The following is a 24,784-nucleotide window of genomic DNA, read 5'->3' on the forward strand; positions in this document are numbered from 1 at the left end:
AATATAAAATCTCTTCACACCAAAAGCTCAACTGATGAGAATTATTTCAAAATAAGCGAAGTTAATTTTTCACTGGTTTAATGCTCTTTCTGTTTACCTTCTTCCCCCCGGCCCCAAATTTTAAAGCCAAGCTAAGAACATTCTAATAATTATTCCAATAATAGTCATTCAATTACACCTAACTAATTCTGAAGTGTGCCAGATACCGCGTGAAGCAGTCTTCAGGAGTGTGGGAAGGGGCCTGCAGAACATGGGAGCTGGCGACAGTGATGACTTTGCCTCGTAATTAAACACACATGCAAGACAGGGATCCTGCACTAGAGAAAAGCATGGCTATGGAAAGTAGAAGTGAGTTTGTTCTAAACGCCTAGCAGAATGATAAAGAAGTTTTCTATAGTGATTCTCGGGAACCTCCAACGTGTATCCTTTTCTGAGTAACGTGATAGTCTGAAGCCCACCGTCTGAACACAGGCACCACTGAGGCAGCACCTTCCTTGCACCTGGCTTTCGGGTTTCCGCTGTCGGTACTGAAAATCAAACGCTCAGTGTCTGCCAGACCCAGATCATTGATGTCAAATAACCAGGGTGGGTGGGTAAGCCAGGGAAGCAAAAGCAGGGAAGTTTCAAAGTGTGCTACCTACTGCTTGTCAAAGAGCCGCTGAGACAAACAACAAATTAATAATACTCAGGGTGCTACGATAAGCAAGAAAAGTTTCCCTCACAGAGATAAAAGCTGCAAATGCTTCCCACTGACCTAGATCCCCACTGAAATCTTTAATTAGAAGCAAAATATTTTGGTTCACCATCTGTTTCCAACTGAGGTGGGAGGGAAAGAGAAATGAAACTTCATGGCGTCTTGGTCAACAGGAACAAATCCACCCGGAAACTTTATCGTCATCATTAATCAACACTTTGTAGACACTCCCAATGGGGCTGCCACTTAGACAGTCTTCTGGAAACCAGACCATAATAGCCACCTCACCTAAGAAGCTTCGGGCTCCCGAAACCTCAGTGTGAAAGAGAGATGTTTGGTGCCACGTCTTAAGGTGGTCCTGATGGAGACATCATTCCTTAAATGCTACCACGCTGAAAACATTTATACAGATACACAGAGAACGCCAAATAACGGCCGACACCTTGAAGTGTTTAACAAAGCAAAGAGAACAGAGCAACAGGAATAAGGGTGGCTCTGGCCGTCTTCCCCTCCACCACCGTATTTTTCAAACTTCCTTAAGTTACAATAATGTCTTGATAACTTCGAAAAATAAAAATGAGCACATGTAACCAACATAACAATTATAATGATCTTATTTGTAACCCAAGAGCCCGTGGTTTGGTCAGTAAATAGTTACCTTAAAAATGGGACTTTGGATCAACATACCCATGTGTCTTATCATTTTGGTAAATGTTTCTCAATTATGAGCCCCCATTAGTCATGGCTGGTCTAACATAAAGGGAAAATCGTAATGAATTAACTAAATCAGATCATCAGAACTCTCAAGAATTTCATGCTCCTCCAATATTTACAAGTCAGTATCAAGGCAGGTTTAACAACTTACCATGTTCACAATACATCTATGTGCAAGAAAAAATTCCAAATATTAATGAATATTTTAAGATAGTAATTCTAACGATTTGGCCTGCTTTACACTTGTAAAATGTTCAATTACAACGTAAGAGAAATTCAGCTGGGAAAACAACTTCAATGGTCCAAATTTGTTTTCCAGTGTTCATTAAGTTACGTAGAAAGCATTTGATTCATTTTGAGACAATGCAGTCCCAAATCATACCATAAGACAAATATTATTTGTTTAGTTGGCATGTTTTAAAAATTTTTCATCTTCCTATGACTCCTTCAAAGGATGAAACAACAAAACATAATGTAGGTCTTTTCAACAAATAGTTTGAGTCCATTAAAACAGAGAATAACACGATCTTGAAATCCACCAATGTTTTGTTCTTCCATGTCTCCTCATATTCTTCCATTTCAATCAAACTTCTTCAGGAAACATAAACGCATGCAGTTAGGACATCCAGAGATCCACACGTGCACGCACGCACGCACGCACACACACATGCGCGCACACACACACACACACACACAAAGTGCTACTGCAGAATTTCCAAAGAGACTTATCCTCCCCTTCGAGGTGATTTTTATTGTTTTTAATGTCCATGGTTATTAGAATATCCAAGGCCATAGGTCTACAGAGTGAAGCCATGAAATAAATACCAATGGTCACACGTGAATAATAACAAGTATGAATAAATGAATTTCTTTGCAATTATTTTAGTAATTGCAATGATCAGAACATGTCCACAACCCACAGGCTAACACGGTTACCTGCTATATTTAGCAACTATCACTTTCATAACACTCATAACATGAATTGCACATGAAATGTAGATCTTGAAACAGTTACTGTACCAGAACTTGACTGGTGCTCGGATGGCAGATGACAAACTGATGTGAAATGATGTGGATCAGACAGAATAGGAAAGAGAATGGCTGAATGCAAGAGACAGAAGAAAAAGATTGATTATTAAATATTAGAGAAAGCACCCATCACCAAAGTTGAGAACGACAATAAAGAAATAAAAGACAGACATTCTGACAATCACCGTTGTTTTCAGTCCCTCCTCCAAGAGAAAAAAAAAAATCACTCAACATTAATCAGATCATTAATAACATGTGGCACTGTTTTCCCCATTATCTCTTTCCCTCTGAAGAATAAAATCGGCTCCACTAATTACAATGAAGTGTTTTCCGAAGCAGCAAGCTTTAGAAGGTGCCTGGCTCCAAGCACACTATATAATTTATCCTACACAGGTGCTTTTCTGGAGACCATCAGTTTCTTAAAGTGCACACAAAATTTTTCTGTTTTTAAACTCAAGAGATGTAAGCTTGTTCCACACCTTATTTTCTTCTATGTTTTGGGGGAAAAAACCTGAGGATTCAAGAAAAACTGAGTGGGATGACCTTCTCTTGTTAGAGAAAGGCATGTGTGTCGTCATGATGCCATTAAAAACCCTGTCAAGTGACAGAAATAAACCCTTTACAGGGGAACTGGTCTAACTCATTATCTAAAGATGGTCTCTAAGTGGCCACGACAGTATTATTCCTCCCTGATTCCCTTAGTTTCTATCTAAGCAAAAGCTTGAGAAGTACCTAAAATCACTCTTTTCCCCAGTCACTGTTCAATTTTCCACCAATCAATGTTTATTGCTGAACTCTGACCTACCCTCTGATATCTGATGGAGTCTAAAGCCAATGTACACAGGAGGCTCCAAAGCAAGGCAACTCCTTGGAAGGACCCTCCAGAGTCTGGCTTATACAAAAAGCCCAGAGTCCTACTTCTGACACCTTCAGCTGCAGTTCTGAGAATACTTCCCACAGCTCTGCAGAATATTAATGGGTCTCTAAAGAATCGTGCTAATCTATAAATAAAAGAATGCAGAAATCCTCAATAGACCAATTTTGTTAAGTAATTAAAATGAAAAATGTGAACAGAAATACCATTATCTTTAAAAAGCTAGAATTCGTGTACTTGAAGGAGTCAAAGCATGCAAGAGTGCATCATTTATTTTTAACACCCATGTGGGAGCTGATTGTAGCTTTGTCCTGAAACAAATGGTCCTTCTACTTTTCCTCCACAGAAGACAATCCAACAGGCTTATCTGAGCCAGAGTGTTCCATTTCCCCTTCATATGAAGCCATATTTTTCCTTTATCAAAGCCCTAGTGATTTATTTTTTTAAGTACAAAAATTGCTGATTGCAGAATTATAGAACTGAGGTAGTGAAAGTTATTCCACATTTATAAACCACTGTGTTGAATGAGGAGGTCCAAAAATACCACTGTATTCATCCAGCTTCTTCTAGGATAAAATGATGACAGAAAAGGTTTCCACTTTCCCTTTAGTGGCCTCAGAGAAGACCATTTCACTCTCCTAAGAATATATTCTAGATTCTTCCACCCCTTACGGACCATCCTTCCTGACTCCTGACAGTTCTTGTGACCATCCACTTGGCACAAAGGGATACATCTAAGTTTGGAACAGCCAGATATGGATTCAAAACCTCCTTTGCAAGTGATTATGACTGTGATGTGAACTCAGGCAAGGAACTAAGGCTCTCTGAGCCTGGCCTTCTCCATCTGTACAATGGGGACGTATCGTTCTTGCCCAGACTTGATATGACTACTAAATAAGACTATTAATGCTATTAATTATGTAAAAGAAAAGCAGGCATGTTAGGAAAGCTCCTTTCTTTCCTCTTTCCCTTCCCTCACTCAAGGCAATCCAATTCATCCACCTGTCCTTCAGGGAGGGAGAAAAAAAAAAAAAAAAGAAACAGGGATTACCTTGAAAAAGATCAAGAAGTTTCTACAGCGTAAGGTAAAAACAGAGGAAGTGAGCTCAATCATTTGTCTCTAAAAAACAAAAGAGGCTAATTGTGTGTTCCTAGGAAGAGGAATTTCTCATCATGGAGGTCAAATTTATATTTATTATTTCAGTTTTTCCCTACCCTAGAGATGCCCGTGTATGAGTTACTGTCAAAAGAACAGGTTACAAATAGTGCACATAATGTGATGCCAAAATGTTCACTGAGGTGATCTCTGAATTGTAAAGCAAGGGTGCCTTAATTTTCTGCTTTGTCCTTTACCTGAATTCTCTAAACCTTGTGCAATGAGCATGGAAGACGCTTATCACAAATCTATCGAGTACACATGTTGAAAGAGGCTACTTAAAAGAATCCCTCTCCTCCCAGCGCTGAAGAATTCACTTCCACTTATTAGGCATATTATCACAAAGAAATCCAAAGCTGCTCTGAAATGAAATGGAGATGTTCTTGAAAGTACCCTCCCCTGCCACACGCTTCTGAGTGTTCATGGATTCCTCCGCTGCATTCTGTTCTTCTCAAGAAAGCAACCCCAAGTAGCCTCATACCTTGCAGATCAGCTCCAGGGTGTCCCGGGCTGTGTCCCCTGGCCGGACGGCTGTCAGAACTGGCTTATTATTTGGCAGACAGAACCAGGACGGAGTGAAATACTCGTGGACCCAAATGTCACAGTCAGGGTTGTGCTGGTGGACGCTGGGTAAGACCATTTCTTTCTCCCTCTACGATAAGAAATAAAGTTAGCAGAGCAGCAAGTTAGTTTCTCAAGATCTAGATCCCCAGATGGCACACAGGAATTATCCACTCCAATGAAAAGGGCCCAGGGCAGAAGTGGCGGCAGTGGTGAAGGACAGAGAGCTCCTCCGAGAAAAGAAGAAATTATAGAGAAAGGAGCTTCCTGGAGGTAGGAAAGATGTCTCAGAAGAGAGACAGACCTCGCACCTGATCCACGGCAACCACGGGTGGGCATTGCATGATTGAGTGGGTTTCAAAATTGGAAGAAAGAAAGAAATGGAAAAAAAAAAAAAGAAGAAAGAAATGGGCTATCCATTCGGTTCGGCTTTATTGCCATGATTTCTTCCACAAACCCATTTAAATTTAGAGCTGAGATTCCTCCAGCAAAGCCTATCTACCATGTGAGCTATATGTTTCAAAGGCAACCATGAGGCTGCAAAGAAATTTTTAAAGAAAAGATGATGTTCTGGCATTACCTACTGACAAGCAGCATCGTTTGTGTGCTCACATTCGACATCTGATGTAACTCTGGGAGAGAGACAGCCTCATTTCCCAGATGAGGCTTAGAGAACTTCAAAGACCAGCTTTCTGGCCTTCTTAGGCTGTTGCCATCACTCCATCCTCTACATCAGGGAGTAGCACCAAGTTTCTAAGGGTGGGAGGAGCCATGTCCTATGTATACCCTTCAGCAGCTGGGTTATATCTAAGTCAGCTAAACAGCTAAAGCTAAAAACGCTCCACAGATTGATGAAATATTAGGAGCCTAATCTCTCTGAAATAAGCAGAGAAATCATTCCATTAGATTTTAGCAATGGAAAAATAATACTGATGCTCAATATGTCATTTACATCCAGGCCACGGATTGGTAAATACATATCTACAGATTACTGAACACTTGGCACTATCAGCAAATTATAAGAAGAAACAAGTTTCCAAACGAAGGCTGAGAAGTAGTAACATAACAACTTCCATATGTAAAAAGAACAGATCCCAGAATGGGGAAAAGATTTTTGTAAAGGCTACTAAACTCAATTCAATTGAGAAGACAATTTCAGCTCTGCCTTTGAATGGTGTGGCTTTCATAGATAAACTGAACCCCAGGGAAGGAACTGTCAGAACGCAATCAACTTGCCCAAATCCCATTAACTATCATTGGAATCTTCCCATTCTGTCCTTACATGCCACCTAAAATAACTGCCCTTAGCACTACATCGGCCCAAGTTTTGCATCTAACCTGCTCTTTGAGAACAAGGCATTCCAGCCAAGGAGGAGGATAAAGGGGTATCTTGGAAAAACAAAAAAGCGACACAGAAATCCAGTGGAACAACTTCTGCAGCTTCCAGGATCTGTGTGCCTGGGGAAAATTAAAAGTGCACTAATAATGGTATGCAAGATGAATTAGCTAACTTCAGAAATGACTACATGAACATCAAAAACATCTATGCTTGGATTGCACATAAGAACAGCAATTTAATTTCATCAGAAACAGACAGATGCTCAGAGAGAGTGCTGTGGATGGGTATTTCCAAGGACAGCAGCCTTTATATCCACGATGACATAATCCAGGAGTAGTTTAGGTATCCAAGGGAGAGAAGGCCTGTCCACGGCCACTCTTACCCCCCCTCCCCCCAACAGCCAGAACTCCCCTACTACACTCTGATTTTGGAGGCTCAGCTCCATCTAGAACGAGGGGCAAGCCATTGCTCGGCTGCATGGCCACCGAGAGCTGAACCCTGTCCTATTGATTCTGAGTCCAAGAACCAGAGGATCATACCAAGGTCCCATTATCAACACCAGAATCCCCCCACTGCCCCCAGCAACGAGGCCGCTTGTATCATCATTAGGGTCTTTAAAACAAGGAATGTCCATTTATTTAGAGGCTGAAAAAAAGCGGCCTAGAAAAAAAAAATCAATATTCTTTATGGGCTTTCAATCAGAGCAGTTGGAAAGACCCTTTTAAATCCGAGCACAAGGTTGAATCAAGTCTGGGCATCTTTAATCGAACGCTTGTCTTGGGAGGCAAACGCATTTTGTTTTTAAAGAACAAACTGTCAGAACAGTTCTTTGAAATTAATTGAAGGAAAAAAGCAGCATGTGTGGGTAGAGAGGGAGGGCAGTAAGAACTCACCTCTTGAGAAGAAAGTTGTATATGAGAGGAATTAACAATGGCATAAAATATTCTGCTACCCAGTACCCCACAATTTCCTCTTATAGTCTACATGGAAACTTCAACATTCAAATGATAGTTATTGAAAATGTTACGTCAGCAGGAGAATATTCTTACTGTTATCAAGTTTTCCATCTCTTCTCGACCTGTTACATAATTTTAAAGGACCGATCATTTCAGTTTTTAATACTGAGTGTACTTAATCTTAGGATCCCAAGAAACCACTGCATTGTGTAGTGTTGATGTATTTGTGGTACTTTTGGAAAAGGAACATGTGTTTGTTTTTACCTTGCCATCTGGAACAGTGTCATCAAATATTCCCTCTAAGGATTTCTTTACAGCCTCAGTTCCCTCACCGAACACCTGCGTACACAAAAGTATCATCTTAAGAAGAAATCTGGGCAAAAGGGCAAATGAAGCATGAGAAGGGGGATGAAAACAGGCCTGACTATTAGAAAACATTACAGAAGTTTCAGATACTCTTACATCAAATCCTGAAGTAGGTAAAATAATGTACTAGCTAAAAGACCATGAAAATCATCCCTCTATCTATATCAGATCACTTCCCACGTCTTGGGCAATTTTTTTAAATTGGCTTTAGATCTGGACAATTCATCTAAATTTAAAGAAAATAAACCTGCAAATGCAATGAACCAGATTCATTCACAGTGAAGAATTTCAGCTACAGCATCACATACCTAATCAGAAATTTATCAATAATAATGAGTTTACTTTTTACCTCAGAACCTGAGAACATATGTTTATAATTATATTACCATAACACCAAGGAAAAGTTTCTTATTTAAAAAATAGAAACTTGTCTATCCTTTGAAATTTAATGAATCCTGCTAACTTAAAGATATGACTAAAATCACATCAGGGTACCAATGCCACTAGGTAGTCAAAACCTAAACACATGGGAAAATTTCATAGGTTTGCTCTCAACCGATTGTGTACGGTCGGTATGATATACATGGTTAAGAAAAAGTCTTTGCTCCAATGCAAATGAGATATATAGAAACATACAATTTTTATCCATTTCAAAGTACTAAATTAACAAGTAACTTTCTATTGGTATACTTACGGCTAAGTAAGAGGTTTTTTTAAACTCTTACTGTAAGAGAGAATAACAAGAATTGTTTGTAAGACATTACATGGTCCTTTGATTAAAAGAAAAAGTTAAAACATTCTCTTGGATTCATTTAAATTCAGGCATATGTTTCAGCAGCAATGGACTGTAACATAAGTGGGCACCCATAAGGTAGAAGCACACAAGTGAACTAAGGCTTTCAATAGAAGAGAAATACAACCCAAACTTCCAGCTGCGAACCCTGACGTGTATTTACAGTGTCCGTCTGAGTCACCTGCAATGCCGAACGATGCACACAAAAGGACACCACCACCTCCTGAAACAAGGGGGGAAATGCTGATTGTTAATGCCACCCTTTTGCAGGTTTAACCAAGAGCATCAAGTCTCGTGCGATTTTTCCGAAGAAATACTGACTTTCCTCCAAACAGTTTCTTCTTCGGATTTACACAGAAGCAAAACCCCAGGTAGCAAACTTGATGATGCTCTACTCTCCCCAAAGACCAGAGAACAAACTGCATGAACGCTCAGCCTCTTCCCATCTGCTCGTCTGGTCCCCTGCAAGTTCCACCAACGGTCCAGACACTCCAGGTGGAAACAATGAGTGTGGTGGTCAGCTAAGGACGTAATACATCAGCTTTCACGATTAATTTATTTTTTAAATGTCAGTTCTTAAGTAAACTAATGGCTGAACTGGTCGAATAAATGATGAGATCTTTTTTATTGAGTCAGTCAATGGAATTCTCACTTTGCCTACGGGCTCAGAGTGAATAGGTCAAATTGGCAATCCTAGTCATGACCTCAAACTGCTCAGTGCCTCTACGGCTCATGCACTGGACGTTCTCCTTCTCCTGAAAGACAAATACCTATGTTCTTCCAGTTCTTAAAATCTGAAGCGGCTCTGGAGCCACTTGTTTCTCAAAGCCAAAGAAGGCGGATGACAATGACAATGGAGAGTTTCCCAGAAGTAACTCCCGCAGGAAAGTGGACTTAGCTAGTAAAAAAGTCAAAGTTATGAGGCCAGAGCATTTGGTTAACAGAGGCCCAATGATGCAGCACCCTAGGGGGTGCCACTCATGATGCACTGAGGTAGGTCCCCTTCAAGCCCTGGCACCTGGGTAGTAGAAGGGAGTCACAGTGGTGAGTGAGCGCTCTCGGATTCCTGGTTCCTGATGTAAGTAGGCAGAAGAACTGCCCATTTAATGTCAACCCCCAAAAGTCAAGGGCAAAGAAACAATCAGATTCCCCTGGAGGCTGCCTTTGATCCAGTGCCAGAGGCAGCTTAAAAGACTGCTCAGGTGCCCACTTGGCTTCATCATCAGGCCCTGCTTTTCTTCTGAAAACTCAGGAAGAAGTGCACTTTCAGTACCTCTGTAATTACCCAGGGTTTGGAAAGGTTGCAGGTGGGAGACTGGAGCTTGGTGATAGACTAATAGCAGAGTTCAATGTTATGGGTATACGTTATCTATTTAAAGCATCTAGGGGCTTCCCTGGTGGCGCTGTGGTTGAGAGGCCGCCTGCCGATGCAGGGGACACGGGTTCATGCCCTGGTCCAGGAAGATCCCACATGCCGCAGAGCGGCTGGGCCCGTGAGCCATGGCCGCTGAGCCTGCGCGTCCGGACAGTGAGAGGCCGCGTACCAAAAAAAAAAAAAAAAAAAAAAAAAAGCATCTAGCACAACTAACTTCTTTGTGTCAGCTAGTTGATGTGATATAACAGTATCAATCAAGGAACAATGCACACACATGCACACCCCAAAGTGAGGTGTCCGTGGGAGCAATCTACGCTTGCTTTCTCATCCACCCTGGAACCTACCTGATTGATGCTTGGGCGTCCCTGCTTCTTTTTGGAGGTAGTGTCCAGACCCCAAAGAGAAGAAAACCTGCTCCTCCTCTTGCTGGCAGATCTGGACATGGCCTGAGTACGTCTTCTGACTCCAGTTTCACCAGTGCGAGCAGCCACCTGAGGAACGGCAAGAGGGGATATCAACAAGAGATGTGTCAAGACCACTCACCTGTTCCCCAAGCCGTCCTGTAAGTCCCACCCTCCAAAAGCCCCTTCCCCCTCATGCCAGCCAACCCTGACCCCACCACCCAAAGCATTTCATCCATGACTTACACATATAGGGGCTTTGAGGGCCCTTCCTAGATTCAAAATATAAACGAAAGGTTGGCAAACTCAATCACTGTCTGAAAACATCAGTAAAAATACGTAAAATAGTAATGGAATGTATGCTAGGTTTCCAAGAATTAGATACCCTTCTGGTCACATCCCTGAACTCCAGCATCAAGTTAAACTAACCATACTTTCTTGAGATTCTCTCCAAATGGTACAGAGTTGTTTCTTCGCTCTAACAAAAAATGATGGCTGAGTGTCAGCAAAAATAGTGAAGACAGCACATTTTGGTTCCTGTGATTCCATATTGAATCTAAATTTACCAATCTCTTCTATTTAGTTGTCTCAGAATTACATGAAATCACTTTCCTTATTAGGCAAGTGATAGCTGTCCCCCAATATCAATGTCCCTTCTGCCTTAGAGAAACCCCAAACATAGCTGACCATCTGGCTGACCGAAGTGAACTTATTTTCCTTGTAGCAGGGCATGGGCTTGTGATGAAGTTCTGGTCAAGGGGAAGTAGAAGGGTTACACTAAGTCCCCTATATATGAACCTTCAAGTTGCAAACTTTCAAAGATGCGAACGTGCATCTGGTTCCAGCGAGGAACCAGGACCTGAGCCATCAACGTCAGGCGTGAGTAAAATTGCAGCTTGCCCTCCATCTCCTGTTGCTGAGGATCCTTCAGCTCTATCATCTCCCACCTCCTCTCCCTCCTCCAGTCGTAACTCTTCTTGCCTGTTCACTCGATGCCAGCCCCTGTATGCCAGCTGTTGGACTGTACTACTATACTTTTCGAGGTACTGTACTGTAAGATTAAAAATGTTTTCTTTATTTTTTGTGTTTGTTTTTTATGCATTATTTGTGTGAAAAGTATTATAAACCTATTACTGTACAGTGCTATACAGCCAATCGTGTTAGTTGGGTACCTAGCCTAACTTCATTGGACTTCCGAACAAATTGGACTTGCGAATGCACTCTTGGAACAGAAGTCGTTTGTATGTAGGGGACTTACTGTATTTGTAATTTCCAGAAATGGTCCTCGAAAGGAGGGGTTTTTCCATTATCCTTCACTTTCCTCCTCTCCCGAAACATGAAAACTACCACAATTAATTTTTTGCTTACATCCTTCCAGACTTTATTTCCAAGCAAATATCTATATAATCGTTTTACAAAAATGGGAATGTACTGAACGTATTTGGCAATTCTGTCATTTTCACTTAAAATACGGTATGCATCTTTTTATTAAAACAAATTTTAACTTCGGGAAAAAAATTGTATTTTTTTTTTTAAAAGGAAGCTAAACTCTGTTGAGATATTTGCAAGGTGCCAGCGACCCAGATAAATAGTTCAATATTGCAGAAGGGAACATGCCAAACTAAATCTGCCACTGTGATCGCCACTCAGGCACATGCAAGATCTCTGAGGACTCCACATCGTCTTCCCAGGCAATCCTTCAGGCTTGAGCCTTATACTACAGGTTGTAAGCAAAGTCCCAGGAACTTGAGGGAACTTCTGCCAGGAGGTCTCAATAGGCCACCCATGGGCTCTCCTTTCAAAAGAGGGAGTGTCAGGAGGTACTGCGAGTTAGACTTGAAACTTCCCCGCCTGCTCTTTGTCACTGGAGGTATATATCTTGGAACCTACTTGTCATAGATTCCCACACGGTCAACTCCCAGTGTGACGGCTGCCAACTGGCAGCATTCTCAGGGATGAATACTGTTGGGTAACACAGGGGACCCCCCCCCCAGCATTCAGCACGTTGGTTACAAGGCACACCCTTCTGGGGTTTTCAGTATTGACAGGGTCAAACACCCTGGAAGCCCCATGAGTAGATTGGCAAAGACCCCCCACATCTATCAAAACCAGGAATCAGAACAGTTTCTCTACGAGGGTATTAGCGGGAAAGTTTTAGTCCCAAACAAAAAAGAGGAGGGAGCTGAGAGGTCTTGTATTTTCTCAGCTTAGCACATAAGAAAACCCAGATCAGGGTATGTGAAAATGTGGTACTCGAGACAATGGTGGTAAAGGGCTCCCAGAAAGAGTTCTAACCCACTATTACACTCAAGGTGTTGTAGGGAACAAAATCAACAAAGGGCACGTGTTTATGTTAAATATGTAAACATTTTCTCTTCTCTATTGTCTTCACTTTCTAAGCTAAAGGTAAACAAAGGTTATAAAAGGAATAAATGATAATGTGCTGACACACATAGATGTTCACCTAACTATGTCAATATCAGTTAAGCTTATCACCACAAAATGATGCTAAGAACCACTGTATAAATGGTATTAGAGCTAAAAATTCTAGAAAAAAAATACATGCAGTCTCATGTTTATACATAGATACATATACACACACATGTAGGCAGACACACACACATACCCAAACACACACACACATCTGTGCCTCAGTATCCATGGGGAATTGGTTCCAGGATCCCCGAAGATACCAAAATCCTCCCCTCCGCAAGTCCCTTATATAAAACGGCACAGCATTTACATATGACCTACATAACAATCTCCTGTGTACTTCAAGTCATCTCTAGGTTACTTATAATACCTAATACTACGTAAATCTATGTAAATAGTTGTAAGGACAATGTAAATATTATGTAAATAGTTGGGCAAATTCAAGATTTGCTCTTTGGAACTTTTTGTAATTTATTTTTTTGAATATTTTCAATCCATGGTTGGTTGAATCCCCAGATGCAGAACCCGTGGAAACAAAGGGTTGACCCTGTGTGTGTGTGTGTGTGTGTGTGTGTGTGTGTGTGTGTGTGTGTGTGTGATAGCACACATCAATATCTGAACTTCTTGTGTCTGCCTGATTGTTTATTTCTTTATTATCATCTCTCCCACAAGAAGATGGGCTCCAATAGGACAAGAACTCTGGAGTCGTTCGCTGCTATAACCCTAATCAGAGGATAGTAACTGACATACGCCAGGCACTCACATTTATTTATTGACTGAATGAATAATTAAACAAACACGGAAAAGCAGAAGCAGATATCCTACATACCACAGTCACAACAATTAAACAGTAACTCTTTCGTGTATAATTTTAGAAAAACACAGTCCAGAAGAGAAAGGCAAGCAACCATAAATACTCTCAGTTACCAGCTGACCAGTTAGTTTAGTCTGTTTAACAAATGGACTGTTTATTTAAGGTTCTTATAGTAACTACTCTAAACTGTTGGGGGCCTTGTAAACTGCAAAAGTTACTGCTGCTCCCAAGACAATAATGACTCAAAATGAGCAAAGGGATTTAGAGGAAGAGGAAAAAAAGCTGGCAAAAGAACTGCTGGACAAGAGCTCAAGAGTTTCTCAATGATCTTGGCCCAGACAATGCCTCTCTTTGTGGCCGGAACCTGATTACTCTATCATTCTGCTCATCTGTGCAAACAAGAACAATGATAACCTTCTTTCAAAGAGTACAGCGGGGACCCTTCAGTTAATTACTAAAAATCACTGAGCATGATGGGAAGCCCTCCTGGTGAACGGTACTTAAAGTGTAGCTCAAATCTCCTCCTCTAGCCCTGTTGCCCTCACACCTCCTCCTCCCATGCTCCCCACTTAATAGAAGGAAGAAAAAAAAAAGTCTGGACAAAGGCTAAATTGAAGAATGTTTCAACCCCAGGAGAAAAAAATTCTCTGGGGTCAAATGACAAGGAAAGAAGGAAAAAATAAGTATCCAATAAATCAGACAGTAAAAATTCCCTGCCCAGGATCTTCTATAGGAGATAGAGCAACAAACAGGAAGAGATACCCAACAGGCTTGCTTAACTTGTTCTGTCTGATTGAAACCTCTCACGGAAAAGAGAAGTTTGCAAGGACATATACACACCCAGAACCATGTCACTGTTGCAGCTAGCAAAAAAAAAAGAAAAAAAGAAAAAAAAAGAACAAAGGAACAGAGAGTGGCACATATGGAATTAAATATTCTCCTTCAAAATCACTGACCAAATAAACCTAAAAGAGTTACTAACACTCCCACCCCCATCTTCTGCTGGTCAGATTTTAATAGCCTGCCCATCAAAAGAAAAGTACATGCAAATCACAGATACTGAGACAGGGGAAATTAGAAGGTCTGGAGATAAATTATGGAAGGGTAATTCAGTGGCTTCTACTTCCCCGTCTCTGAGAGGTTAGCTCCAATGGCTTTGAAGAAAATAATAAAGGCATAGAAGTTTTAGGTAGACAGCAAAATTATTTTCTCCGAAGTCTACCAAGCCCAGGAGAAGGAAAGAGCCTTCTGGATAGCTTGGGATTTAGTATTAATACTGATGCCACATCACGGGCATCAGAAGCTTCCTAAATAAAAATGCTCCCTCGATTTACGACATTCTCAGTGTGGTAAACGAGAATTTGTATCCCAATATTTTTGCAGAGCAGGCAAACTGAGATTTGGCTAAGTTACAAAGTGGTGTCCAGGTCTCACAGAAACAGACCGAGAGCCACAAACTGAAAACTGCCAGATTCATTCATCACAGCACTTTGATCCATGCCTACTAAAAAACAGGACTTAATAGCTATATGGAGAGGTGGTAGCCAGGGAGACCAAGAGCTGAGCTGTAATTAGTCGAACAAATCGGGATGCCAGTTTTAATAACTCCAGAAATTTGTTTAAGACTTCTTTAAAAATGTAAATCTGCCCCAATTATCTGAATGATGACGCTAATCTATTTATAAAGAATACAAACGGCTCTGACTGAATTACAGCTCTGAATTCAATTGCAGGGTACAGCTGACACGGCAAGCCAAGAGCAGCACAGCTAAGGTTCTTCAAGGCGGTTTCTGGAACCTAGGACTTAACATTTAATTTCACAGCAAATGTGCTAAGGTGCGGTACATTTTAAGTGGGTGTCGATTTGGATGGGTTAAAACCATGTTACTCGCATAGCAATTTTTGAGAAGAAAGGGGCCCAAAGCACATAAAGCTGTTCGCAATTTAGCATGTACATGAAATTACAGATTGCAAACATACAACTACACAACCTGCCGCTCTGGAGGTCAGATGAAAATTCTCTTCCCCAAGCAACTACGTACGTTGGGCTGATAAACACAGAAGGTCATGGCCTTCTTCAAATGCCTCAGGTATTTATGGTCACCAAAACCATGGTAAAAAATAAAGTGAAAAGGAAGATTTCCAAAGAGATCTATGTTCAATATACGGTGTACGTGTTTTCACGTGGGCAAGTGAGAGAGAGAAAAAACACATTTATGTATGAGAGAACAAGCTTTCCACTTACCATTTCCATGAGGTAAATATAAAAAGTACGTATTGGGGTTAAAAACATGACACTGCCTAAAAATGCCATGAGTTATCCACAGCACCACATGCAAAGATCTCTTAAGGTAATACCTTTCATATTTTCTTTGCACAATAATTAAGGGCCCATCAAGAGAGGCTTAAGTAATAAATGTCAGAATAGATTCAAGTGAAGATTTGCATCCGTGACCAAGGGAGGACATATCAGAAATCCACACAGAGCAGTAAACTAGAAAACGACTTCAGAGACTCTTGTCAAGTCGGGCTCAGGATTAACAGTCAAGATGAATATTTTTCAAAAATACATCAGCTTCTACTCACCAGCGCATGAAAAGATGATACAGAAAAGATTCCAAGGCGGCCCATTGCCACTTTCGTTGGACGGCTTGCAAAGGCAAGTAGCCTTTTAGGGTTGGGCAGCTCCCCACCTTGGAGGCTGGCTAAGTAACAGCGGTAGCGAAACAGGTCCATTTGGAACTGTTCAAGATTCTGCTCCCAAACAAAGATCTACAGTGGGGAAAATATGGGAAAAGAGTGGGGAGAGAGAGGGAAAACAAAGGTTAATTTTATCCCACACAAATGTACAAATTTCTGTTATAAACGTATTAATTGTAGTCCTAAGGGGTAAATACCAGGTACCCTAAATTTCTTAGGTAATAGGTCAAGTATTATTGTTTCCATAGCTTACATGCTTTTCTGCAAACATCTATAGACATAAATTCAGTATGATAAATAGAAGAGATATCCTTAGTTGCTCTCTTCCCTCCCATCATAGATTTCACATTTGCGGCCATGATAGGTCCATCAGCTCCAGGCTCTGGACCACAAACCCAAGGGAGAAGACGTAAAAAAATGGAGGATTTCCAGCACTGGAGAATTATATGACTTACCAAGAGGTGGCTTTTCATAGGAAGACAGAGAAGAAGAAAAGCGAGGTGATTTCAAAATCAGAGGCAAATAGGCCAAGAGCTTTTGGGAAGAGGTGGGTGGTAGAGAGTACAGGGTGGGACAGTGGAAAACTAGATGGCGTAGACCCAGACTCTGGAATACATAGTTCCAACCAGAGGATATATCCAAGGTATTTCCACATTTTTCAAAATGGCAAAATAATACCTACCTCCTGAGGCTGATGTGATGGTTGAATAAGACAATGCAAGAATAAGAGTGGGACCAGGGTCTGGCTTATAGTGGAGGCTCAGAGATGTTAGCTGTGATGTGGATGTTGATTAATGGTTGATATCTACCTTTTTACTTCAACTTAAAATACAGTGTTACTGTAAACACATATCCACAGCACTATTCACAACAGTCACATAATGGAAACAGCCCAAACGTCTATCAACAGATGAACGGGTACACAAATTGTGGTGTATACATACAATGGAATAAGATTCAGCCATAAAAGGAATGAAGAATACATACTGAAATGAGGATCTATCTCCAAAACATTACGCTAACTAAAAGGTGTCAGACACAAAACGTCACATATTATGCAAGTGCATTTGTACGCAACATCCGAAATTGGTAAATCCACAGAGACAGAATGCCGGGGCAGAGGGGGACAACCGCTTAAAAGGTACGGGTTTCCTTCTGAGGTAGATGACAATGTTTTGCAACCAGACAGAGGTCGTGGTTACTCAACCTTGTAAATGTACTAAATGCCACTGAACTGTACGCTTTAAAGTGGTTAATTTTGTGTTATGTAAATTTGACCTCTCTTTAAAAGAAATACAGTACCGGGTCATAGAGGGAAAGAATAGACAGAAACATGGAAGATCACATGCTGGTCAATTATTTAAATAGTATTTATTCACATAATTATTTCCCAACATATTAGGCAAAGTTTCAAAGTGTTACTGGGTGGCTATCACTGACTTTTAAACAACTAAATTGAAGGCAAAAATGTCCTCTCTTATCTCACGAAATCTTTCCTTTTCAGCATGAAATATGCTTGTGTACAAATACAGCAATTTATACATATATTTTTAAAACACACTCTACCTTTCCCCTAAATTTAGAAGTCTAAATTTATTGAGGAGTCAGGAATAAATCCCCATCACAGTTAAGCACCAAGTTAACCTGATAACGTGGGGAATGAAATTGCAGACTTTCCAACAGATCCCCAAGAACAGCATGCCACTGGTAGGAGCAGGTGGGCTCTGCTATTAGATTTCTGTCTTTCATTCAATTTAATATTGTTCCCTTTAGTTCATAACAATCAACTGTGAACAATGGGTGAGGAAAACTGACAGTCACAATAAAGAATTTAGCAGTCAGGATGACAGGCTGACAGTGAGATAACCAATACTGTTTCTCGATTCCAAGGCAGCAGAAAAACTTTCGAGACCTAAGGATTTTGCCCACGTCTAAACACGGAAGAACAATTACCTGATCTAATATAGTTTTCTTCTTCTTTGAATCAGTGACTGAAGACAGCTGCATTTCGCCCATTTTCTTCATCTTTTCATCCATATCAATCTTCTGTTCCAGTTTTTTGATTTCCGACTTCAGCAGTTGGAGCGTGTCTTCTTTGTGATGGTGCCTTGCGACAGCGGCTGCACAGGCAGAATGGATGGCAGTGATCCAGTTCTCCAGCTCCGTCTGGCTGGTGGTCTGTGATGGGGGAGATGGGGACCAAGAAGAAACAGCCACCTCTTAGGTTATCATAGACAAACCAGTGCATTTCCAGACAAGCCATGGCTGGGAGTCAAGGAGGCAGGTCTAGACAGCCCATGAGGAAGGCTAACCTTTCTGAACTCCTCCTTCAGAGAACACCTAAAAGAAGTTAGTCTTAGGTCAGACACCAAGCCCCCCACCCCACCCCCAGCCCCCAACAGCTGACGGGAATGAGGCCACCATGTCTGCTCACCCAATGTACTTACTGAACTCACTTGTTGCAGTGGACCGAACATTTGTGTCCCCCACTCCCCAATTCAAACATTGAAATCATAACCCCCAGTGTGATGGTATTAGGAGGTGGGGACTTTGGGAGGTAATTAGGTCATAAGGGTGGAGCCTTCATACAGGGGATTAGTGCCGTTCTAAGAAAGAGGCCAAAGAGCTAGCTAGCTCCCTTCTACCGTGTGAGGACACAACAAGGAGACAGCCATCTATGAATCACAGAATGGGCCTGACCAGAACCCAACCATGCTTCCACCCTGATCTCAGACTTCCAGCCTCCAGAATGTTTCTAAGCCACCCAGGCTACGGTAGTTTGCACTAAAATACTTGTATATGTGATAATCCTATACAGACAGCTTAGTTTCCAGTTAAGTGGCTTGCTGTGAAGCAAAGGTCAGTTTCCAGACAGGACTGGTCAGTTCCATGGTGAGAGTGTGGCTGAGGGATATTATTGGCCAAGGAAGATGCAACAAACCTTTCCCCAGTGAACCACAGTGACCCCAATCCACAGGTCCCCTGCCAGAGCCAAGCAGCCATGACAAAACTAGGGCTGGGAAGGTAGTTCAAGGAATGAGAAGCAATACTGTCTTGGGGAAGTGTCTAGGAATAGCAACCACTCAGCAGGATCCCAGCCACTAAGAATGACCAGGTCAAAGGGGATTTAAAGACAACGCTGGGTAACACCCACCAATGGGCAGGTAACCTCAAAGTGGGCTTGCTTGTGACTCACAGTGTTCTGAAAGGCAAAAGCTGGGGGAATAGCTCATGTGGAACAATGTGCCATGATTAATTCTTTAGGAACTCAATCAATGAGTATTGCCTCAAACCTAGAGAAGTTTAGTAAATGCTCAGAAGTTAGCTCATCTGAACAAAGGGTCTATTTGGCTACTTCAATATTAAAGTAGCTGACGGCATCATTTTTCACGCACAAAACACTGTGTTGGTTTTTTTTTTCCCTCTGATGCATCTTCTTAGTTTCCTGACTCATTTGAGCCATGGTTTGCAAACAAAATTCTATTAAGAGGACCCCACCCACATGACTGAAATGTAAGTGAAGGCACCACTGCAGGTGTCTATGTTATTTCTGAATCTCATCATATTCCACAAAAGAAACTGCATCAAATGTTACAAATGGTGTCTGCCAGCAGAGACACCACACACTGGACAAACCTAGACAATCTGTCAGTTGTTATGTTTACGACAAAATATTTGCCTGTATCTAAAGAAAACTTCAATAGCTAGAAATTCTCCTAAAGAAACAACAGAAGTACCACCTGATAAAGCAAATGGAATCATTTTGTGAGGACTGAGTGGGAAAAGAAGAAGAGAAAAAGACAATGGAAGTCAAAGGTAAACACTTGTAGGTAGAGAAAGTTAGGAAAAAAGGCAATGTGTGTATATGAGATTCATCTTTTTTTCCACTACACACCTAGGACTTAATCATCTTATAATTGGAAGCTTAGCACTGACTAAGCTTAGAACTGACTACCTTTATCCATTTCACCCCCCATTCCCTCCTTTAATTCTTTGAGAGTTAAAAACGCCACTTCGAATTCTTAATATTTAATCTCCTCTTGGAAAGTAACTACGTTACATTTTGTCTTTGTGTATCACTTTAAAGTTATTCAAGAAAAACCCAGAGTTTAAGATCCCCCAACATATAAAACCACCGTGCTTCCTCCTGCCTGGTGCAACTAAAACGTTTGCTGTCTCTCCGGGCCTCCGCGTCAGTGGGTATTTTCCCAGATGGGGTTATTCACCACCCCCTTCCCCCCACTTTCTAAAATTTATTAGAGAAGGAATCAGTTCAGACGGGAAAATGATCAAGTAAGGATTCTTTTCTGAAAGAAAAACTTCCAAGAAGAAAACACCAAGTGCTGGTGAAAATATGGAGCAACCAGAGTTCTTATGAGCTGCTGGAGAGTAAACTGGTCTAACTGGTTTGGAAAACTATTTGGTACTACCTCCTAAAGTGGAATATATGCACACCTTGTGACCCCTGAAATGCACTCGTGGGTCTATTCTCAACAGAAATGCATTCCTGTGCTCACGAAAATATATGTCCCAAAATGCTCACAGCAGTACAACTTGCAATGGACAAAACTAGAAACTATCCCAACACCTGTCTACAGGAGAATGAGTGAATAATGTGTAGAACCACACAGTGCCATACTACACAGCAACGAGGATGAAAGACCAGTAACTACCCACTACAACATGGATAAATCTCACACACGTAACATCGAGGAAAAGAAGCCAGACACGGAAGAGTACAGACTATAAGACTCTATTTATATAAAGTACAAACACAGGCAAAAACTAACATACACTGTTAGAAGTCAGAAGAGTTGTTTGATGGGAATTGTGGGCAGAGGGGGAGCATCTGGAAGGAGGCACAGGGAGGTCTCCGGGGTGCTGGCCACATTCTGCTTCTGGATCTGGGTGCTGGTTATGTGAGTGTTATGTCACGAGTGTGCCCAGCTTGTGAAACATCATCAAGATGTGTACTTTTCTGTGTATATGGTATCCTTTAATAGACAGTTTTTAAAAGATCCTTCCAAGATATATTACCCTAATATTTAAGCATAATTTTTCTATAACTATCTTAAAAAATATTACCCTTCAGAGTCTATTTTTCAGGAAAAATTGTCACTGCAAGGTTGTAATGGAAGTTCCCAACAGCATGACCTTTTCCAGCATCACTTCTTTGTCCTCTAAAGTGCCTGGCAGCATCTGATAAACAGCTAGTCCCCTGAGCCAAAATATGCTTTTCCCCTTTGTATGCACAGCTCCATGGAAACAAGGAGCTTTTAGATGTGAAGGGAGCTGGTGTTTTCACCCATGTGAAAAGGATATTGGGGGGTGTTTCAGATGGAATCCATGCAGAGGTAGCATGTCACTAATGAGGAGAGGATGGGTCTCCAGTAAAAACAGCTGGTGCATCAGTGCTCAGTGAGAGGTCAGTATGTATTCCCCCAAGACGATCCTCACTCATCTCTGCCTCCCCTCCCCTCCCCCACCCCCAGCCCAGGGGAAGAAAAGTAAATACCTACAACCCTGACATAATATCTGAGGAATAGTTAGAAAGAGCTTAAAACTCCTGATACAAACTCTGCTAAATACAAGTTACAAACGTAACATTTTAAATAAATATATTCATCTAGAAGGGGTCCAGGTGACGATTTTACAGATGAAGAAACTAAAGCCAGTAAAATTAGAGATGACACAGTCATTTATTATAAACCCTGATCTCCGTCAATCCTATTCTTTAAAAAAGATTTTTTTTAATATGCTACACACACCACTCCAGAGCCCCGCCCCCCAGCTCTCACCAATTGCTCTAAAAACCTAGCTGTGGGGTTTTTAGTGTTGCCCACTCCTTTCGAGCTCTCCCTAGGGACACAGAGGGATGGAGTTTTCCTGGTCCCTGTGAAGTTAGGTGTGGCTATGCCACTTGGCTGGGGCCAATGAATCTGAGTAGAAGCACCATGTGTTACTAGTTAACAAAAGCCTGATTCACCCAATTCTTGTCCCTTTGCTTGCAGTCCTGGAATTGTGGGGCAAGATGGAGCTTCCGTCAGCCTGGGTCCCTAAGTGTCTAGGATGAGAAGAGCTTCATAGCCAATGTCCTACAGACACAGGGCCAGAATGAAAAGGTATGTTAAGCCATGGAGATGTGAGGGTTGTTCCTTACTGCAGCATAATCTAACCCATCCTGACTGATACACTAGCAAAGTAAGAATTCCATTTCAAAATAAGTGATGTTTTTTAAATAAGAGTCTGTATAATACACTGTTACCCTCCAAAAGGAGCCACAAGCTGATAGGTTCTGCAGAACAACAGCTTTTTGGTCTCTTCACTTAATGTAAAGAGAGCCCCTTCTTCCTTCCGCCTGTGAGATTCTCCTCAAACTCAGCCAGGGGCAACACACCCCATTCTCATGTCAGAGAGTTTATGTTTGCCTCCCACTTAAGAGGTGGAAATGAAGGAAACCGATACTAGTTGATGAAGCTAAACATCCTTTGAAAGGTGTAGCTATCCTGGAATTTATTTATTTAAGGGAAAGGAAGATGGTGGTTGCCAGTGGTTAGGGGAAGAGGAAAATGGGGAGTTGGATGGGTACAGAGTTTCAGCTCTACAAGATGAAAAGAGCTCTGGAGATGGATGGTGGTGATGGGTGCAGAACAATGTGAACACACTTAATGCCGCTGAACTGTGCACTTGGACACAGTTAAGATGGTATGTCATATATATTTTAGCACAACTTAAAAATTTTTAAATAAGATAAAATAAAAAGAAGGGGAAAAAACATACCAAGTCTCATAACACAGAGAAAGATGTTTAGAAAAGTATGATCACAACGTTATGAAAAATTTAGCCATCGGCCTTTTAACCATTAAGGACGCTCAAGTCTCCAACTGCTTTTAAAACCTGTCAGAGGCTGAAGGCAGCTCCATTAGAGAGAATTTTTGCTCCTACTGTCCTGCCTAAATAAAACAGCGGTCTCTGCCATTCTCTACCATTAGGACAAATCAATTTCTAAGAAGGACAATTCACTAAATGAGCTTTTCAGCAGAGTCTGTCCTTTGGCAGCGGCATACACGGGCTACGTGTGACTGAGAGGGTGGGCAAAGACGGCGCTGACTGCTGTCAGCAGCAGGTTAAGGAGAGACAACTCTTGAAACAGTTCCTAGCCGTTTGCAGGCTTAACACTTAACTTCTGAGCTGATCACAGCAGACCACTAAATTGATACAGTGTTCTCCAGTGTGGCCACGCCAGGATTTAAACTCTGACATGCTAGAAAAAGCTTTTCAAAGCCTCCAACCTTGCATCACCTTCTCGAACCAGGCAAGTTTAACTACGGATAACAGGTCCACTCCAGCGCCCTCCATCAGAATCTAGGGGTCAAAAAGGCAGGAAGGAGAGACCACCAAGTGGTCCCGTCTCAACTTCTTCCACATGCGTCACTTTCCACTAAACAAACAGCAGCAGACAGGCAGAGAGAGCGAATTGTGTGCTTCTTCCTTTCTGCCTGCTGGGGATGCCATAAATACTGTATCAAGTTCAGTGAAGGGAATAAGCACAGTGCTTGATGACAGAGGAATAGAATCAGCAAAAAGTGCATTTTGCATAAGAGCCCCTTTGAGCGCAGAGTTAAGATGAAGCACAGGGCTTCATCATGTATTTAAATAGATCCAGCTTCAATTACCCAAATGGATGGAGGATACTTCGTGATTCCAGATGATCAATGGTTTACGTGAGTGGCAGGAAAAGGGAAATTCACTTTAAACAAGAGAGGTGGTACCAGATCTAGGAAACTAAAATAAAATAATTTGAGTTTATAGAAGCACAAGAATAATTGTAAAGTAGGTTGAACGTTTTTCCACTTTAAAAAAAACAAAAAGGAGAATAAAGTTATGCATTCATTTTAAGAGGCTAGGTGGGAATGAAGTTCCTGTGTGAGTTCCTGAAAAGTCTTTTTTTCTCATTGGTTCTCTGCTTAACACATTTTAGAGTTTTATTCATACAAGACTTAATTAAACCATCAGTGGTAATACCTATAAAGAGAATGACAGATAGGACCCCATAATTGTAACCTGGGGCTCCTCTCATCCACTGGAGAAAGTCATGTAACTGGGCACCACTCCCACCCTTACCTCCCCACCTCTCACCCACCCCGGGTGAACTCTTTCAAGAATAAGAGAGGCTCCAGACTCCTGGAAGCCAGACACAAAAAAAGAAGGAACTGTTTACTGCAAACAAAGGAATACACGGAAACCTGACCCCGTGAGCGGCCATGGCAAAGCTGAGTAGCCCCCAGAAAAGGCCAACAAATATTATCAACCGGACCCCCTCCACAGAAGGCCTCCCAATCTGTTCATGCTGTCATAGCCCCCAGTAGATGACAACGGGCACTGATGAGAACCAAGCGCTTCTTTGGTATCGCATGCTTAAATGTGGTCAGACAGCTAAGGATCACCGGACATGTGACGAAAAGCCTCCAGCATAAAAGGCAGACACCAGAGCACATGGATGAGTTAACATGGTGACTGTCATGCATGAGGCCTAGAGAGAGACGAGACTGAAGCAGGAGGATAGAGGGCCAGGGGAG

General features: G+C 41.6%; 1 protein-coding gene across 10 annotated transcripts in view; it reads right to left on the reverse strand.

The window, feature by feature from the left end:
* Positions 1–24,784, reverse strand: part of TIAM1 (TIAM Rac1 associated GEF 1) — a 504,950-nt gene that overhangs the window by 80,183 nt on the left and 399,983 nt on the right. For 9 of the 10 annotated variants that reach the window (XM_073804434.1, XM_073804432.1, XM_073804433.1 and 6 more), the window contains 6 exons: positions 18,159–18,383; positions 16,092–16,277; positions 10,202–10,348; positions 8,664–8,705; positions 7,588–7,662; positions 4,949–5,119 (listed from right to left, as the gene is read on the reverse strand). In XM_073804434.1, coding sequence (XP_073660535.1) covers positions 4,949–5,119; positions 7,588–7,662; positions 8,664–8,705; positions 10,202–10,348; positions 16,092–16,277; positions 18,159–18,383 — 846 coding nt within the window. The remainder of the gene's footprint in view (positions 1–4,948; positions 5,120–7,587; positions 7,663–8,663; positions 8,706–10,201; positions 10,349–16,091; positions 16,278–18,158; positions 18,384–24,784) is intronic. The other variant, XM_073804436.1, reaches the window with a different exon arrangement.

Source organism: Tursiops truncatus, chromosome 4 (assembly GCF_011762595.2).
Source record: "Tursiops truncatus isolate mTurTru1 chromosome 4, mTurTru1.mat.Y, whole genome shotgun sequence".
NCBI lineage: Eukaryota > Metazoa > Chordata > Mammalia > Artiodactyla > Delphinidae > Tursiops > Tursiops truncatus.